At 49.6% G+C, this 20,196-nt stretch overlaps 1 protein-coding gene across 1 annotated transcript in view; it reads left to right on the top strand.

Moving 5' to 3' along the window:
- lyrm4b (LYR motif containing 4) overlaps window positions 1–20,196 on the top strand; it is a 42,764-nt gene that overhangs the window by 5,715 nt on the left and 16,853 nt on the right. The window contains exon 2 of the mRNA XM_080864797.1: window positions 8,734–8,854. Within this exon, the coding sequence (XP_080720923.1) occupies window positions 8,734–8,854 (121 nt within the window). The remainder of the gene's footprint in view (window positions 1–8,733; window positions 8,855–20,196) is intronic.

The following is a 20,196-nucleotide window of genomic DNA, read 5'->3' as shown; positions in this document are numbered from 1 at the left end:
CTGCAGGCGGGATCCTGGCTGCCAGTAAAGCTCAGCTTTCAGCGCGGGGCAGCCGGCAGCCCGCTCTGTTTTATTTGTTTGTTAATTATGTAAAAACATTTCTACATGTTTTTATTTAGAAAGTGGATTCAGGGCCCCCGAGGGTCCTTGAATAACAAGTGCTTGTTACTGTGCGTCAGGATGGAACGACTCTCCTGCTGTGGCGCTGCAGCCTTGTGCTGCTTCTCCGACATGTGACGATCCGCTGAAGTCTCTCTCAGCCAATCTCACAAACTTGGCTGACATCCTGCGGTGTGCGCTCACCTGTTCCAGCTCACACACTGAAAATCCCTGCAGGGCCCACAGCCACAGGTGAGGCCCACAGACAAGGAGGGAGGGAGGGAGGGAGGGAGGTGAGGAGGAGGCAGAAGTAGGTCATCCTCTCTGCACCGGAGCAACAAAACACCAAAAACAAACTGATCCAGAGTTTGTGTCTCAGAGTCTTTCACTTTGTCCTCATCAGTATTTCCCCCTCCCCCTCACTCCTCTCTCTCTCCCTCCCTCCCCCTCTCTCCCCTCTCTCCTTTCTGTCTTCTTCTTCTCTCCCTCTCTCCCTCTCTCCTCTCTCCCCTCTGTCTTCTTCTCCACTCCCTCCCTCTCTCCACTCTCTCCCCCTCCCCCTCTCCTCTCTCTTTCCTCTCCCTCCACTCTCTCCCTCTCTCCCCCTCCCCCCCTCTCTCCTCTCTCCCTCCACTCCCTCCCCCTCCCCCTCTCTCCCCTCTCTCCTCTCCCTCCACTCTCTCCCTCTCTCCCTCTCTCCTCTCTCCCCTCTGTCTTCTTCTCCACTCCCTCCCTCTCTCCACTCTCTCCCCCTCCCCCTCTCCCCTCTCTCCTCTCTCCTCCCTCTCCCTCCACTCTCTCCCTCTCTCCCCCTCCCCCCCTCTCTCCCTCTCCCTCCCCCTCTCCCTCTCTCCCCCTCCCCCTCTCTCCCCTCTCTCCCCTCTGTCTTCTTCTCCTCTCCCTCTCTCTTTCCTCCCTCTCTCCTCTCTCCTCCCTCCCTCTCTCTCTCCTCTCCCTCCCTCTCTCCCCTCTCTCCTCTCTCTTTCCTCTCCCTCCTCTCTCCTCTCTCTTTCCTCTCCCTCCACTCTGTCCCTCTCTCCCCCTCCCCCCCTCTCTCCTCTCTCCCTCTCCTCCCCCTCCCCCTCTCTCCCCTCTCTCCTCTCTCTCTCCTCTCCCTCCACTCTCTCCCTCTCCCCCCCTCCCCCTCTCTCCCCTCTCTCCCCTCTGTCTTCTTCTCCTCTCCCTCTCTCCTCCCTCCCCCTCCCCCTCTCTCCCCTCTCTCCTCTCTCTCCCTCCACTCTCTCCTCTCTCTCTCCTCTCCCTCCACTCTCTCCCTCTCCCCCCTCCCCCTCTCTCCCCTCTGTCTTCTTCTCCTCTCCCTCTCTCCTCCCTCCCCCTCCCCCTCTCTCCCCTCTCTCCTCTCTCTCCCTCCACTCTCTCCTCTCTCTCTCCTCTCCCTCCACTCTCCCTCTCTCCCCCTCCCCCTCTCTCCCCTCTCTCCCCTCTGTCTTCTTCTCCTCTCCCTCTCTCTTTCCTCCCTCTCTCCTCTCTCCTCCCTCCCTCTCTCTCTCCTCTCCCTCCCTCTCTCTCCCTCCACTCTCTCCTCCCTCTCCCTCCACTCTCTCCCTCTCTCCCCCTCCCCCCCTCTCTCCTCTCTCTCTCCACTCTCTCCCTCTCTCCCCCTCCCCCTCTCTCCACTCTCTCCCTCTCTCCTCCCTCTCCCTCCACTCTCTCCCCCTCTCCTCCCTCCCCCTCCCCCTCTCTCCCCTCTCTCCTCTCTCTCCCTCCACTCTCTCCTCTCTCTCTCCTCTCCCTCCACTCTCTCCCTCTCTCCCCTCTCTCCCCTCTGTCTTCTTCTCCTCTCCCTCTTTTAAAAATAGCTCTCCCCCTGACTTCGTCAGCCGTGTGCTGACAGCAGATAACAAACCTTCTGATGATGAAGTAATCGTGGACATCTCCTGCTTTTCACTCCTCCAGCCTTTCCCGCCCTCCTCTGTCCTTCCTCATCTCCTTCCCTCGCCTCCTCAGCTCCTCTCAGTTATTCTGCTTCCTTCCTTCTCGTCTCCTGGAGATCACACGACTGAATTCCCTCTGAAGTGATGACTCGCCCGAGTGCAGAGTTAGCTCGTTCACACAGGAAGCTTTCAAACACGAGTCTCCCTCGGTGCAGAGTCGCAGATCAATTATTCATGGAGTACGGTATCAGTGATTGTCAGTATTGATTCATAATCGACTGATAAACTCAGATAACCTGATGCGTTAACAAAGTTAGACTTTAATTCTGCTGATCGGTGTGTTAGTGAGTGTGTGAAGCAACTAAATGGTTGTTTTTGATATAAAAAGTGCTCCACCCAAGCCTCGTCTCTGCAGAGCTTCCTGGGTCTGCGACGGGTCTGCTCCCAGCTAAAGAACGCTTCGTCTGGGAGGCGTCACGGGGTCAGAAACCTCCGAGCCCCTCCCTCTGTGAGCCCGCCACACTCACGGGGTCCTGCAGGACTGGACGGGGTCGACACTGGCTGCTGCAGGAGGAGAATCTAAGTGTTTAATTACAGTGTTTTAAAGTTCCTCTATGACTCAACAACAACATGTATTAAAAGACTGAATGCTGTGCGTCAGTAAACATCAGCCGGCCGGTGCGAGGACCTCAGCGGTGTTTCCTACGTGCTGATGGATGCACGGCTACAGCGTTGGCTGCAGCGAGTGTTTCCATGCTGATGATTGGGTGCTCATTGCTTTCAGTTTAGTTTTTGAAGCCACAACAGGCACGTTTAGGTTTCTGAGCATGCTCAGTAGATCCTTTGACTTGCTGGGCAGCTTATCGGCTCTATCCCGGGAACATCACAGGATTGAAACTGTAGCTTTGGATAAAGGATGTCTGGAAAACATTTGCTTAGCCTGCATGAGGCTGACTGTGGATAAACAGAGCACAGACCTGGACCGGATCCGTCCCGTCGACTGTCTGCTGCTCTGCTCTAACCTGTCAAAGCGTGAGAACCAGCCACAGTCTGAAGCTGCCCAGCGTCAAAGCTTTTAAAGGACACTGGGAGCTGCAGTCGTTGTAGTCCACAGGTGTTTGAGCCTAGTAGCTGTTACCTGATCACACGATGGCTTGGTTATAAATACCTTTTATAATTAGGTTACACTCGGTGTCTGTGTGAAAGATCCAAAGTGAAGTTTGACTTTGAGACTTCGGCCTTCGGTCCATCATCCTGTGCCACTTCCTGTCCAGAGGAGATATTGAGCTGCCTGGCGGGCGTTTCCAACACTTTCTAATCTCTTTGTTGCTCTTTTATTTATTTATTTTCCTCTCGTCTGTCTTTTTGTTTTGCTCATTAGCGCAGCGCTCATTACACCGGGTCCATTACAGCTGAGGGTTTGTATGAATCAGGGTGATGGAGAGCCTCGAGACCTCGTCTCCGGCCCTGCTGAGCCTGAAAGGGGAGGCCGGACGTTTGAATGACAAACTCTGAGAAACTTGGGAAGATGTTTGTCCTTCCCAAACCCATCATCCTTCATTTTCTCGTTTATACTCAGTTATACTTCCCTTTCATTGGTTTCTCTCTCGATTCATCGTTCTTTCTTTGTCGTAGTCTGTTCACTCTTCCTTCTCTGTATTCTTTAGCTTGGTTGTGTTTTTCTGTTCTGCTTGTCCTTCTGCTTGTAGGGCTACTTTAAAAAACTGCATTTGCTTTGGCCGATATTTGCAATCTCAGTTATTTACCAGGTTAACTCTTTACCCCTCGAAGGCCTGTGAGGGAAACCCTTGAAGCTCTTTTCTGAACGGAGTGGTTTGTTGCATGTTTCAGGCCTGCTCATCGGGCAGAATGAGTCTGCATCGGACGCTGGTGACGGTCTCTGCCTACAGCTGACCTCGGAAACCTGAGAACTGGTCGTCAGAACTCGTCAGTCGTGCAGGGAGCTCGTCAGATCAACACATTAAACCGTCCTCATGCAATTATTCAACTGCTCATTTGTTTTTGTAAATGACTTTTGTTTAAGAGTTTTAAACCTTCCAGGATGAACTGGAACTATCAGCAGAACCACGAAACGGTTGCTTTGGATTTATTTCCCAAACGTCTCTGATATCGAGACTGCGAGGTTCTACGTTTGTGCAATACCGCTTTAAACCACACGATGGTGCAGAGAGTTTAACCGAGAGCACTTTCCTGCTGCGGTGCGGATAAAGACACGGGGTTAGCTCGTAACGTCATCACACTTCCATTTATGCTCGCCGTTACGGCGCAGGTAGCCGAGTGATAGGTGTCGCCACTCAGGCCTGAAGATTAGACGGCGGTCGACTCGCACAGTCACCAGAGAACCGGAGCTGGCAGCTTCAGCTGCTCGTCTACACCTGCTGAGAAACGGGCAGCTGCGACCTCTGACCTCAGAGCGCTGTCACAGGTGAGCCGCTGACAGACCTTTGATTGGTTCAGGTGGATCTCGAAGGCTTTGGTGTTTGGAGCTGTTGTGCACGCTGCAGGGCGAGGTGTTTGTGATTTACAGCACGGACAAACTTCACGTTGAAAAAAATGAGAAAATCATCCTGATTGTTTAATGTCCAGAATCCTTGAAGCTCGGACGATGATGATGAAGATGATTGAGACCAGGCTGGGTGATTGTCTTCATCTCCTCCCGCCCTTTTCCTTTCCTCTTTGCTTTCATCCTACACTAAAACATTTCTCCTGATTTTTCTTCCCGACTTCCTTAATTGCTCATTTCCTTCTCCAGCGTTACCCTTCATCCCTTTCCCGTCTCCGTCATCCTTTTCCTGTGTTTATGCTTCATTTCCTGTGTTTATTCCTTTTTCCTTCATCCTTCCTTTCTGTCTTAGTTTTTGTCTTCTTCCACTACAGCTTCGTTTCCTCCATCCTTTCTGTTTCACTGTCAAACCAATCTCGAGTCGTTTTCCTCGCCGCTCCCTGTCACGTCCTTGTAATGAGCGCCGTATTTAACCGCGGCATGTAAATCTGATCCATCACACTTTTATTGGTTCTGTCTTAAATCCTAAATGAGCTCGAGACACAAAGACAGACAGAGAAGACGAATGGCTTTGCTGTAACTTCCCAAGGTCGGCGTTGTACTTTCTCCACATCGGAGGAGCTGCCAGCTGTAACGAGGCTCCGAGACCATCGACACAGAGCGCTGGAAATTAAACCAATAATCATTTTCACTGCCGCGGCTCCTGCCAGAAAATTCCCCGGTGTTTGTAATTTGTCTGTTTGCATTTGCTTCTCGGTGTGTACTTATTATCTGCAGCCACCACACTCCGTGGTCCTGGTGGCTGCAGATGCAGCAGAAAGCCGAGGGAAGCATTGGGGTGCGGCGCTGCTCGGGTTTGAGGTTAGCGAGGTCCCGAGCTGGCAGATTTCTAACACCTACGCTGCCAGCTGCTGCCATGGCTGCTCAGAGTGTGGAGGAGACAGAAGCTGTTTCACTCTGTAAAAATAAAATCTGAGAGAGGATATGTCGAGCTCGCTCCCTGGTGTGTCGGGCAGGTGATGCAGAACGGCAAACAGGCTCACACACTTTGGCCTTTCACATATAAAACGTCGCAGCGTTTCCCACACGCTGACTTTACCTGGTGGGGCTGGTTTCAGAGTTATTCTTACTCCTTCGTGTGTCCAGGAGAATCGTGCACCAAAGTTAAGTTACTGCTAACCAGTAGCTGATCGCAGCGAGTCGGATCTGGTGTCTCCAGCCGTCTGTGTCCACGGCGGACGATGATCGAGGAAAAAGTCTACCGACAAACCCGGCTCGACTGTCTTAGACTGGAGATGGAGGACCACGCCACCCAGAACCTGCCAGACGTGGAGAAGTGGTCATCAGGGACAACCATCATGTAGGCCAGGATGGGGGAGGTGGAGTTTGTCCACAGGACTCAGTTTAATTAAGAAAACATGGTTTCACCTGACGTAAACACTTCTGTGGGAAAGGATGTCGTCACTTTCACATGGCTGCGTTTGTGTGAAATATTGTTGACGTGGGGTCTGAAACACGACCCAACCTTTGGTCAGCAAATTCCAACGAAAGGTTGCACAAACAGAAATCTGATGCCTCTAATCCAGTCCTCCTTCAAAGTGTTCAGCTTGTGTTGCTTTAGAGAAATATTTATTCAGTTCAACTCCAAAGAAACCTACACAGTGGAGGCCAAAACGCGTAGTTAAAGGAGTTCGTGCCAGTGATGAAGACGGAGGAGGGGACCACGTCCAAAATCCAAATCTTTGCTTAAAAACAAGCGGAAGCAGGCAAAAAGGCAAACTCTGTAAAACTGTCAGTGACAAGGTAAGATGAACCGGATCAGGGAAAGCCCGAGGAGCCTGACAGGTGAGCTCGGAGTGTGTGTGGTAATTGGCAGACAGGGAGCAGGTGTGGAATAAAACAGTGAGACTAATGAGGGCAGCACAGACGGTCTGAGGGGGAAACAACAAAGGAAGGAAGTGAAAGCAACACAAGAACCAATGATTAGAAAACAGGAAATAACTCTGTGCAGTGACCGAAAGAATGAAATCACTGATGCAAGCGGCTGATGGGCCTCTGTGATGGACTCGGAGCCACAGCTCCTCCACGTCCAGAGGGGACGGGGGAGGTGGTGAGGGCATCCGGTTAGGATCCTATCAGGAGGCCGCGAGGCAGAGCCAGAACTCAGGTGGACGGCGATGCTCGAACCAAAACGTCACAGCAGTCCAAACTCTGAGAGACGTCCGTACCTCTGGCTCAGCTTTTTCTACATTCAGTGAAATGACGGCGGTTTTTCAAAGTCGGGTTCGAACACGTCGTTTGTGTGTGATTATCGTCGATGCAGTGATACAAACTGGAGACTTTGAGTTTGTTGGTAGAAGCCCGTCTGCCTCTCAGCACATCTGAATAAACGGTGATGAAGTTTAAAGTCTTTGAACAAAAGTATCTAAAAAACATCAATAAATACACAAAGACGATGAAGACGATGAAGGCTGGTGCACACACGTAATCAGAGCTGTCAGAGCGACACACACACACAGTCGTCTGCGGTCTCTCACGCTGACGTCTCCTCTCAGCGAGCATCGGTTTATCGATCGCGGCGCTCTCTGGACGTTCTGCAGCTCTCGTGTTTTCTTGTGAGAATCTGCAGGAAATCAAATCAGCGCAGGTCAGGGAAGCGTGGCGTGGAGTCCCGCCGCCCTCCGGCTGCAAACACAGCCTGCAGCCTTTACAGCCGACAGTCCGCCGAGTGCATCGGGCTGTCTGGCCCGAGAAACGAGGGGCTGTCAGGTCGATGTCACTGTAAACAGAGATTTAAGTACCTCAGTTTCACTTCTGATAAACTCCGTGTTTGTTCAAATGCTTCTTGTAGAAAAGGTGTCATCGTGGAAATCAAACTTCCACCCCCGCTCTCGTTAACGCCGCGCCGTTTTGACGTTTTGAGACCCCTGAGATGTGAGAGCGCTCCCAGAGTAACCGGCCCTAAAGCTGGATTTTATGGCCGAATGCTAGAAAATAACGATGTTGTTCGACCACAGAGGGAAGCAAATCTGTTTATGGCTGCTGCAAACAGCCACACTCGAAGGTGGAGTGGGAAGCTCGCCATAAAAGCAAAGGGAGGCAGAGGGAGCCATGACAGGGAATAAAGCAGAGGAAGGATTTATGTAGGAAATGAAAAAGATCGGGAAGTTTCAGCAGAAATTCCTCCTGAAGAGCTTCTGTCCCCACTGAGAAGCTTTTCTGATGATGTTCATCCTCACAGCCAAACATGGACGCCACACCAGCGTGCAGCCGCGCGCTCTGAAATAAACGTGTTCAAAACGTGAGCTGACGTCTGATTTATTTTCCATTTCCAGAGTTTCAAAAGAGGAGCTTTGATTTGGACACCTTTTATTTTGAAAAATTCCTTGTATTTACTCGTACCACTTCCTGCTGTGCAGCACGACTCGTGTCGATGCGATCGGCTCCGGCTGTGTCCGAGCTGGAACGCCGTATTCCCGGGATGATGCTTCACTAAGACAGGACGCGGTGGTCCGGTGGATGTGAAGGGACTCCACATCACTTTGTGACGGGAGGTTGCGTGTCATCAGTATCCTACGCTCTCATTGGTCACTTCAGCCACTCCTGAAGTTTAGAAAACTCGGACGTCTCTGTTAGTCACTTTCTTCGTGGTGCTTCCTGAAGAGACCAAAGCTGGATGGACTGCACGTCCTCCAGATGTTTGGTAGGACACCATCCAATCCAACATCTGGACGCTGGGTGGTTTTGGGGTCATTTTGAGAGCAGAGCTGATGGAGGCTTTATTACTTCATGATACACTGTAGCACTGACCCTGGAGACGAGGTGTCCCGCCTGGTTGCTGAGAGGGTCGTGGGCTCAGGCCTGTGGAGGGACGATCTGTGTCTCCACAGCTGTCCTGTTGGGTGGTCAGGACTCTGGACCTGCTGGTCTCTGATGTTGAGGTTCTTCTGTTTTGCTGGTTTTCCGCTCTGTTGTTGCTGTTTGCTCTCAGCGCGCTGCCTGCAGCTTTGTCATGTGCACTAATTTGTCTTTTTTATTTGTTTGTTTGTCGTCGCTCGTCTGCAGGTCCCTCCTGTGCTGTTGTTCAGGTTTCAGAAAGTCCTCCGAGGCTTTCACCGTCTCAGCTGCACAAACGTTTCTGTTTACTGCTCAGTGCCACTGTCGTTTCCTGCAGACGCGATGAATGAAACTAAGCTCTGTGTGTGTGTGTTACAGAAACTATGCACTACGGCGTGTCCGTGATGCCTTCAAGGCCAACAGAAATGTAGAGGATCCAAAGGCTGTGGAGAGACTGATGGAGGAGGGATGGCAGACTCTGGCACTGATACAGAGACAGGTGTGACTGACACACACACACACACACACACACACACACACACACACACACACACACACACAGGTTTGTACTGCTGTTGTTGTGAGGACCTGCCTGTGATCGTGCCCTCCACACTGACACTAAAGCACCGGGTGAAAGGAAAAGTTAAGAGGAAGTGAGATCATCGAGCAGTTTCCCTCTCAGTGTTTGTTCAGCTCTGAGGATGAACCGAGCTGGGGGATCATTTTTGTTCCAGCAGTTAAAGTTATAACAGCAGTGGAAGAGTTTGTAACTCAATATAATAAAAACTGCCTGGAAAAAATTTAACTGAAATCAAAATAAATACAGTGAGAAAAATAATTAGAATAGAATAGAATTCAACTTTATTGTCATTGCACATGCACAGGTACAGGGCAACGAAATGCAGTTTGCATCCATCCAGAAGTGCTTTAGTGATATAGATATATTACAATATATATTAGCAATAATATAGATATGTGAGTATATTACAGAAATGGGTCTAATTGCTTCTCCCAAAGACAAGAACTAACAGACTTAAAAACTCCTTTGTCCCACACGCCATCAGACTGTTTAACTCCTCTCTGGAGGGGAGAGGGAGGGGAGACAGGAGGACAAAGGAGGGGGGAACAACTAAGCTGTAGTGCCTCTTCACCTCACTGTACAATACCTTTTGTGCAATACTTTTGTAAATAGTCAACAGTGCAATAGACTCAATACTTGAAATGTGCAATTCACTTGTATTTTTATTTTTATTCCTATTTATTCTATTTATCCCCTTTGTATATTTTATTTATATTTGTCTCTGTATTTATATATATATATATATATATATATATATATATATATATATATATATAAAAATAAATAAAATATTCTGTAACTTCGGTCGTTGCTGTGCTTTTTTTTGGAAGTCGAATTTCCCAGAGGAACCCACCCGAGGGATTAATAAAGTTCTATCTTATCTTATCTTATCTTAGATCCACAGGTCAAAATATGAAGTAACAGTGAAATGAAGAGCAGAGGCAGGATCAGGGGATGCTGATCTGCAGCAGCTGTTTGTTACATGATGATGTTTTTCTTCTTCCTCTCTGAAGCTTTAGAGCTGTGAGCAGGTGCTGACATGAACCCAGTGTGAGGCAGGTTATCCTCAATGTCATCATGAAGTTGATGCATTCATGGAATAACGAGCCGAACGCGTTAATATTGATCAGTGATCAGCTCCACCCTGAGCCCTGCACCATCACTCTCACACTCTCAGGTTAACCAGGTTAACTAGAATGCAGATGAACACCTGCTTACCGACTCACCACCTGTCCCCCACACACACACACACACACACACACACACACAGCTTGTTCAGGTATCTTAGTGAGGACCTTCATTGACACAATGCTTTCCCTGACCCCTGAATAACCTAATTGTAACCCTGACACTAAAACCACATTTTGAGCCTCAAACATTCCTTCAAACTTGTGGGGACCGTGAGTGTGTCCTCACAAGGGACTGTTGGTTCTCACTAGTAGAATGCAGATTTCGGTCCTCACAAAGATAGCTAGACAGGAACACACACACACACGTGTTCACACATTCTGAAGACGGGGACGTGTTGTTGCTGCTCTCGCTCATCGTCAGCAGTTGGTTAAACAAGTTGTTCGTACCTGTGATTTTTAGCTGCTACCTGAGGCTAACTGGCGCTGACAGGTGGAGCACCTCCCTCTAAGTATTACCGCTAACAGGCGTGCTAACAGCCGTGCTAACAGCCGTGCTAACAGCGAGTATCTGGATGTAGAATTTACAGTAAAAAACACAACACCAGGGCTGAAGTGTGTTTGAAGGCCAGCAGGGGGCGATAGACTTCCAGCCCTGCAGAAGTTTATGGGTGAAGTTTGGCTCTGACGTCTGTAAAAGGTCCTGATGGGTTTGTGGGTGAGTCGATAGACCGGTTTCACCGTCACATCTTCCCCGCCCCATCACATCCAGTTTGTGTTGCCAAGATGGCGCTGAGGAATCGCACGTCGCTGTCACGGTAGAAGTCAGATGGTCAGAAGTACTGAGCCACCGCCATGCTGCGCCTGCAGGAGCTGCTCAGCTGCTGGTTTGTGTGCTGATGTTGGTGCCAGAGGGGGTTTGATTCACTGTGTGGCCCCGCCCCTTACCTTACGCGGTGGTTGAGTCGCTGTGGTTTTCTTATTATTATGGTTAGTTTGTGAGTTAGGCTAACATTTAGTCGCAGAGGAACGTGCTTCATGGTTAAAACACCTTAAATAGGAACATTTGTAGGGTCACATGACCTTCAGTCTTCTTGTTTAGTGTGAATCAGAAACTTTCCAGCAAACGTCACTAAACTGAGTGAGCAGAAACGCAGAGAAAGTTCTTTGCTGGCTTTTCTTGCCGTTCTGCTTCTTTCTCAGGTCATTTTCACGGCTTGATGTCCACTCCAGAGCATCTCTTTATTTCCTCGCTGACTCGTCTGCTTGGTTGTTATCGAGTTAGACCGCTCTGCAGCCAGGCTCTGTGCTGACTGCACGCTTTGTTTGCTGCTCGGATCCTTCACGCCTGCTGCAAATCAGAAATGATGAATTACAAAGGCTGCACGCTGACGTGTCGCAGCGCCGTGAGGCCGCAGCCTCGTTCGCGTGCTCCGTGTGGCGCCCGTCACGTATGTTACCCTGTCGTGTATTTACCGCTCACATGTCAGCCGGCCACGGTGTTCACTCCTCACCTCAGAGTTCAGAGAACATTTGATTGAGGACCCGCTCACCACCACCTCTCCCAGGCGAGGCATTCCAGGGCAGAAGCTGAAGACATTACTTCCTGTTTCGCTTTGGATCGACTCAGTGACGTCTGCTTAGACTGCTGCCTCTTTGACCCAAACTTCCAGATGGATGGATGCAGGGATGGAGGGATGGATGGATGAACAGGTGATGTAAGGTTGGATGGTTGTAGTGCAACCAGCTCCTGGAGTAAAGCTGTGAGGTGGAGTCATGGAGGTAAAATGAGCCGACGACACGTTCGAGGTTGCAGGAAAGAAGCTGAGCTGTGACAGAAGCTTGTAGAGCTCCATCTACCCGCCTCCACGTGGAGCTCGCTCTGCACACGGAGTAAGACCTCCACCTTTGTTCACCCACAGTTATTAACCGTGTTGATGTGTTTCACGCTTCAGAGTGAACTTTATTTACTTGAGTGGTGAAGGCTTGGAGGTCTGAGCACCTGAACAGGTAGAACTGAGGCCCGTTAGACACGTCACAACTTCCAAAAATGTACATTTATGGTTTTCTGGAGGTTCACACCAACGCCCGTCTCTCTCTGTGTAGTGTTTCATCCTCTGTGAGATTAAAGGCTGCAGCCAGTTTTCACACATCCACAAACGCCGGCGTCAGCACAGCGTTCTGCAGGAAACGGCGACAGCTTTGACATACAGCGTACGCATCAGCGCGCTCCGATTGGCTGGGCGGACCCGGAGCGCAGAGTGTTTTATGTTCCCATTTCACTACAGCGTGCGTGTGTGTGTGTGTGTGCGTGTGCGTGTGCGTGTGTCCTCTGCATCCGCCCACACTGACTCACAGATTAAGTGCATCAGAGCAGGAATGCTCCTGTTGCAGTACTTCAGGCTTCTGGAAGAATCCATCCCGGCTCCTGGTGGAGGAGCCTGTGTGCTTCATCCAGGCTGGCCCCTCCCCTGTGCACACATCCGTACAGTGTGTTATATAAGAGGCGGAGCGGGTGGGGGCACAAACATCTTGCCTCGGCTGACAATGAATAATAAGCTGAGTCCCTTTAAAGCATCGCGCCTCGTGTTCATTATTCATTCTCTGATAGTCAGACCGAAGGAGAAAACAACAGGTAAATGCAAACAGTCAAATACCTTTCATAACAACCCCGGGCTACATGTGCTCCCACCCCTCATTACCATACCCAGCGTGCAACAGGAAGCAGTAACCCCGCCACATGCCCGTGGCAGGTTTAAAAGTCGCCCAGCTGGTAGCGTGCCGTCAGTGCTCAAACACCTGCAGCCAGGTGTGTCCCTGAGAGGCTTCCTCTGCTCGAGGGTGGAGGTAGAGCTGGAGCCCCTCATGTGAAATATTCCAACAACAACGGGCGACGTTAGCGTGGCTTTGGCCAGCGAATGAAGAACGCTGCAGACTGAAGTGTGACTGGTTTAGAGGGCCATCCACACAACCAGAGCATGAAACCTGTGGAAGAGGCTTTATTTCCTGTCAGGTTTGGGCACCGCCCCCCGGCTCTCAGGGTCAGGTTTGACACTAAAGCTGTTAGTTGTGGTGAAAATGTGCCGTACTGGCCTCACTGAGGCTGCGACCCGGAGCCCCTCCTGCAGTTTGAACAAACAACACTGCCTCGCAGCTCGGGGACGAGCTGAAGCTCCACCTTCTGCTCACGGGGATGAGTTTAGACGTGAATGTTGCAGTTTGAGCATCGCCCTGTAACGGGTCAGAGCGAGGTGTCGCTCTGGCTCCGCCTCTCCTCTCCTGCTGACCCGGTGACCTCGCTCCTCCTTCGTTACGTGCCGCTCACTGAAGCAGCTCAGTGAGGTTGAAGCGAGCGGCTCTGCAGCCGGGCTTCGAGCCGCGCTCGTCCGCTCGCTGTCTGTTTATTTTTTGTTGTTTGTGTTTATATTCATGTGTGGGCGTACAGTGTGGATTCATCTGCCGCATGTGGGCGTACTTCTGTGACTCTGCAGCGCTGATTGTGTGCATACGCTCAAAAACTGGAGTTTGTTCTTAATTGTCTTTGTGTGTGTGTGTGTGTGTGTGCATGCCTGTGTGTGTGTTTGGGCCTTTGTAAGTTAGTTAGGGAGTAAAGATGATGGATTGCAGCTGCAGAGCCGCCTCTGTCTGTGCAGAGAAACTAAAGCAGTGTTGAATGCGAGTGCAGCAGCTGAATGCAAGCATTCAGGAGGTGAGGGGTGCTTAGCATGAACAGGGCCTTCATGTGACCTCAGCATTTTCTACTGTAACCAACAGAGAGTGAACATTTCAGGCATCACACTTCCTTTGCGTTGTGATTGGCTGGACGTCGTCACAGTAACACTGCAGCTGGTTGGAGCTCATGTTGCTACAAACGGTCGATCAGAGGCTCGGCTCTGAGTCGGGCCCCACAGACACAAACATGTTTACAGCTCTGCAGGTCAATCGTCTGAATCGTATTAAGGCCTAAAGTTTGCATTATTAGGGGCGTGGCCTCTGTGACTGACAGGTGCATGGGTACACAGGTGGCTGTAGCTGCTAGCTTCACCTGAACTGTTGGAGCCTTTTGGAGCTTTTTTAATGACATCATGTGACCAATAATATGGCTGCTGTGAGGTTACTATAGAAACAGATCGTTCAGGAAGTCTTGGTGACTGTAAATGGAAGATGGCGCCGTCCCAAATATTTGAAGGTTTGTCTTCATGCTCGCTCAGAAATACTTTTCTAGTTATTTTACTTTGAGTTTACTTTCTTCGTTTTGGCTCCATCGAAGAAATCAGTTTGTCTCCTGGAGCAGGAAGGCGACAGGTGAAGGTTCTTGAGTATTTATACATCCTGATGGACGTCCACCATGGTTTCAGGCGACACCAGTGATTCTGTTGTATGTTAATGTTAAACTGAAATCAGCCGATGTGAGGCTCGTGTGACGGGTTTGCTGCTCTGCAGTCACCAGAACAGCGTCTGAAACGCCACCACACACCAGGCGGATTCAGGAGAGGAAGCAGTGAGGCCAAACACACACGTCACAGCTAGTAACACGATTCAGTCACACTGACGGGTGTGTCATAGATGGATGCAGCGCCATCTTTGATGTGTGTGATTTACACACAGTTATAGAAATATGGAAGTAGTAATTCTCTGCTTGTAGGACTTGTTAATGTTGTGGCCTCACTCTGTCATCGTGTGTGTGTGAGAGAGTGTGTGTGTGTGTGTGTGTGTGTGTGTGTGTGTGTGTGTGTGTGTGTGTGTGTGTGTGTGTGAGCGGCGGCCTCAGAAGAGCCATTTCGCAACGATTGCTGCTGCTTAATGTCACCGCAGTGTCATGCTGCCTTCGGCCATTTTGGCTCAATTGAGATTAAATGCCACAGCGAGCGGTGAGTTATACCTGCCAGGTCTTGGTGGGGGGGGGGGGGGGCTTCCGGGGGCCCATTACGGCTCTTGGGGGTCGGACAGAATCTCAATGAGCCCGTTCTCGCCGTTTAACAAACACGCGGAGGACTTATCTCAGCGTTCGATGGACGTGGGGGTTCAGTCGCCTCTCCGGTCTGCTCGTATTCAGCTGCAGGCAGATTGAAATCCCTCTCTGGGACGGCCGTGCTAATATTTAAACAGCTCTGCGACCATGGAGGCATAAAAGCCCTGCCGACCCTCCAGCTGCTGTGACACATCTGCATCCAGAGCATCGCAGCTGAGGCCACAGACTGTATATCAACGATGGACTGAGCCTGCAGTCTTTGCAGTGACCAGCAGGGGGCGAGCTCTTTAGTGTGACTGATTGAAAGCTTACAGAGACGTCACATGACTTATGGCTGACACAGACATGTGTTTTAACTGAAACATGAATAAATGTGAGCTGAACTGAGCACGCCCCCACCTGGCAGGGATGCAGTTTAGGTTTAAAGGGTTATAATTGGACCCTTTTATAATACTAATACTAATAATACTAAGTGCAATAATCCTTTCTGTCATCGTTGTATTTTTACTCAGTTGTATATAGTATTTGTATTTGTATTCTATTTTTATCTTATTGTATATTTATTTTATTTTATTCTACTGTATATAGTATTTTATTTTATTCTATTCTGTACAGTTGTGTACTGTATTTATTCTTATTGTATTCTAATTTTTGCCTCATAACTTTTGCACTGTCCACTTCCTGCTGTGACAAAACAAATTTCCCACGTGTGGGACTAATAAAGGTTATCTTATCTTATCTTATCTTTTACCTCGATTATGTTTGTTTAATAATAACCTGAACACAAAATTGTGCAGATCTGAGATCTTCCATGCAAACATGCAGGTGAGATTAGAGTGGGTAGGTGGAGGCTGTCCTGCCCTGTGGCAGCTGGAATAGGCTCCAACCCCCCGATGACCCTGAATTATGGATGTGTGGAAGCGGGTGGAGGTCGTAGGAGCCGGGCTGGAACTGTTTGATAGAACGATACGGGGGAGACGGGTCGCGTTTAACCTTGACAGCCTGAATTTTGTCAGGTTTAAAGACTTCCAGGAACATGCAGGAAGCTTTACTTTCAGAAAGAGGAAGTTCATTTTAAAGACACTTGTGTTTATAGAAGAAGAAACCTGCCACTGACTTTAATAAAGAGACATTTTGACCTGTTGGTGCAGCTTCTCTGCAGGAATCCCAATAAAAGCGCAGTAAGTCCTGAACTCGTAGTTTCTGCAGTTTAAATCGTTCTGTGGAGAGATCGATGGAGTAACTGTACGTTTTATGGCGAGCAGCTGCTGTTTGCTGTGCGATATTCGCCACGAGACATCTGGTCTCCTCTGAAGATTAACCACGTCGGCCGAATTATCTCCGGCCTGAACACACGTGAACATTTCTGCTTCGGCTCGTATCTTCAGTCACATCCAGATCTGTTGTAGAGGTTTATCTCCCACCTGAGTTCATATCCCGTTTCCTCCAATCTGAGGCTTTCATACTGCCTGAAACGGTATTAAACTGGATTATTTCCTCTCGGCTGCCTTATTGTAGGCATGTTTGCATGTGTGTGATTTATGTGGTCAGTGGTTATGGATTTTCTTCAGGGGGAAGCAAGCAAACAAATTATTTTCTTGTTAGTTTAATTGATTTTGGTTTTACGGCCCCTTTATTATTGTCCCTGTTAAACTTGTGCTAAATGTGGCTGTTAGCAGGTCCAGTTTACACAAAGACACCATCACAGTCCGGCTTTTTCCCCACCGATGTGGTCCTGGTCATTTTTTAAGAGGAGTTTTATTCACTCAAACATCCTGAAAACGTTTGTTATCAAATAGGCTAACAGGCTGGTGTTATTTTTGGCTAACTCTGTCCTATCAGAATATGACAAACAAAGTCGTCACTCTGGCTGACGAACTTCAGAAAGTCCAACCCACAAAGTGCTACGTGGGTTTCTAGAGATCACAGCGTGAGGGTTTGGTTACCAGTGAAGATGTTGGACCTTAGATGGTGAGTGAGGTAACAAAGACTCGTCGCCTGAACTCTTTGTGGATCGTGTTAAAACGCCGTTGTGGCGGGCACGGTCTGTGATGCCGTGCAGGGACGGTGGACGCACCTACACAGCATCTGCAGTCATGCGCAGCAATCTTAAATACTGTAATGGGCCCTGTGTTTGCTAAAGTAAAGTGCGTGCTGAAAAGCTTGAAAATGTCATCGGGTCTGCCGTGGTCATTTACATTTGTCACGTTCGAGCCAAGGCTGAGCACAGCCGCTTTGGCTTTGGTCCACCTCGTGACCATTTAGCTCCTGCCAAAACTTTACCTGCTGCTCTGTTTCCAGCACAGCAGTCCAGTACAGATCACTGTAGATGCAGAGCAGCCACCCGCGTGCTCTACCTTCCTGTCATCGTGAGGTATTTACTTGGAGCAAGCACCCTTCCTCACAGAGGCTCCAGAGTTTCCTGCCAGAGAACTCTGAGGTCGCTGAAAAAGACACGCTCCTCAGCATTGGTCTACTTTGTGCCAAGCACCGCCCACAGCTCACACTTATACACGGGCTTGATTGCATATAACGTTATCCTGCTGTAACCACCATGTTAGCCTTTTCCAAAACATGAAGATGAACCACACGGAGGCGGATGCTCAGACTCACGACCCTCCAGAAGACCTGTGAAGGTAGAGAGCTGATCTCAGCCGGGTCGAACGGCGTCTTCTGAATTCAAGGTTCAATCAGCACTCTGGAGTAAACAGGGAGGCTGAGCAGAGTCTCCGGCTTCTTGGAAGTCAGCATGTTAATCCAGTAAGATCACATGTGAGCCCCACACCCAGGTGTGCTGTGAGAGTTTCATGACAGCTGGATGAGCTCCAGCCGCACGAGAGCCAGAAATGGATGAAATGTGACCGAAACCAACTCGGCTAAAAGTCCTCAAACTGGTTCTAAGACTCAAAGAAAGCTTTTATTTCTAGTTGTGAGCAGATTTATGGGCATTTATTCACAATAGAAATCAGACAAAGTCACGCTGCATCTAAAGATGAGGATATCGCATGTATGTCTTCACTGAGCAGCCACTCGAGGAGGACAGGATGCAAAGTGTTTGGAACCAAGTGTGTCGACAGAAGCAGGAACGTGTTGGATTCGTGTATCTGAGGATTTTCAGGAAGTTTCATATGCATGAAAATCTCTGCTCGGTTTCAGGTTTGTGGGGATACCAGTGATCAGAGTTTATGAACAACATCCAGCATCTGTGCTGCTGTTCCCTCCAGAGTCAGCCATGTTAGAGATGAGGTTTTAAATAACTTCAAGCAGGACCAGTGAAGTGTTTCCCGATGCAGGAGATCAGTCCTGCGCTCCCCTCAGAGCTCTTTCTGACGCACTGACGGGGGACCAGAGATTTTGGGAAAGCCTGAGCCAGACAGTAGCTGAACTGAAAAGTAGGGCAACACCCTGCGTGAAAGCCTGCGTCACCTCCTCCTCCTCTTCACCTCGCTATCCCCCCGTTTCCTCTCTTGCTCTTCCTCCACATTTTGATCGGTGAAAATCCGCGGCCTTCCTCCCTCCATCCCAGAGAAATCCCACACCTTTATTGCTTCTTTACACCCGGCTGCCCCCACAGGTCCTGATAGCTTTACCTAGCTTTAGACACACACACACACACACACACACACACACACACACACACACACACACACACACACACACTGCAGAGCAAACTCTATTAAAAAGAGGAGGGAGTAGCTCAGGTGGATGAAAGCAGACAGGTTTTCCTCGCTCTCCTCTTCCTCCTCCTCCTCTTTCTCAGCCTCAGCGAACATCACACAGACGCTGTAGAGGAGGCAGGTCTGCAAATCTACAAAGGAGACCTCTTAATTAGAGCTGGAGCTGCAGTTTATGTGCTGAATTATGCATTTATCACAGCTGAGAGGGGACTCGAGCCTTTCACACGCTGCATCGTGTGTCTGTTAGTGAGAGCTGGGCATCATTTCCTCATGCACAGCACCGTCACTACCATTGCATGTCACAGTGAAATAACCAGAAAGTGTCACTTTAAACGATGGAGTTTAATATATTGGACCGTAAATGTGAGATGTAGACTGATGGGCGTATCCATAGTGACCTGGTGATGTCACCTACAAGACTGGGGCGCCACATTTTGAGGCTGTTAAAGGTGATGCTTGAGTGCTGCATCACTGAAAACGGGTTTTTGTTTCTTTACGGCGGCCACATCAGCCTGCTCAGAGCGGCTGGGGAGGACAGGAAGTCGAACACTAGACCAGCACAGAGAATCCTGTCACTTCAAAATAAAAGACCCAGTGAAGAGACGCTGGAGCGATTTAAAGACGAGGATGAAGAAAAGTCGACGACACGTCAAAGCCTCGGAGTATTTCAGGTTGTTTCTGGGAGATCAACTACGCTTACGTCACGCACACAAAGCGGCGTAGAGCTTGGTCCGAATGTACTCGAGATGCACAACAAAGTCCTGATGAGCTTCTCCTGCAAACAGGAGCTGAAAAGTCTTTATTTCAGTCGCTCTGAAGAAGTGACGAATGCAAAGATAAAAGTGAAATCCAGCCTCAGAGAGAGCTGAACGGTGTCTCATCTCTTTGGTCCTCACATCATCGGCAGCCCCACAACTCCCCCAAAAACAGAGAGAGAGCTGAAGTATTGATTTCTGAGCAGCGAGGCCCTCAAAGACTCAAACCCTCGCTCCCCTCTGAAGCCGCCAACACGCAGCTGGGCAGCTTTAACAAAATAAAAAGGCGAATCACACATGAAGCCTCCGGGATCCTTAAAAACACGCTGGGCAGGATCGGCCTGAACACTCGACCGGGCTCGGGCTGTTTCAATCATGTGTGGTTTTAATCTTCTGCTACAGTAAAATAATCAATAATCATGTAAATCTGTTGGTGTTCAGCAACATTCGCCATGAATCTTAGCTGCTGGCAGCCATCACACCAGCCTGAATGCTGACCGGTATTAAAGATTAAGATCTCCCAGTTTGGGCGATGGGAAGGTGGAGCGTGAGGTGGGCTGGTGGGATGGTACTGCAGACGAAGCTTTGTTTTTACCCCGCCACACCGTCCTTTACAGGTCCGACTGTAGCGGCTTCATCAGGGCGCTGCTGTGTGAGCCAGAGTTACAGGAAGTACAGAGTGAAGTACTTCCTGTAACAACCAGCAGGAGCCCAGAGATGGAAGGGATTC

This window comes from Rhamphochromis sp. 'chilingali' (genome assembly GCF_963969265.1).
Source record: "Rhamphochromis sp. 'chilingali' genome assembly, chromosome: 18".
NCBI classification, from domain to species: domain Eukaryota; kingdom Metazoa; phylum Chordata; class Actinopteri; order Cichliformes; family Cichlidae; genus Rhamphochromis; species Rhamphochromis sp. 'chilingali'.
The sequence above is the reverse complement of the archived record's forward strand: the minus strand, read 5'-3'. Positions and strand labels throughout refer to the sequence as shown.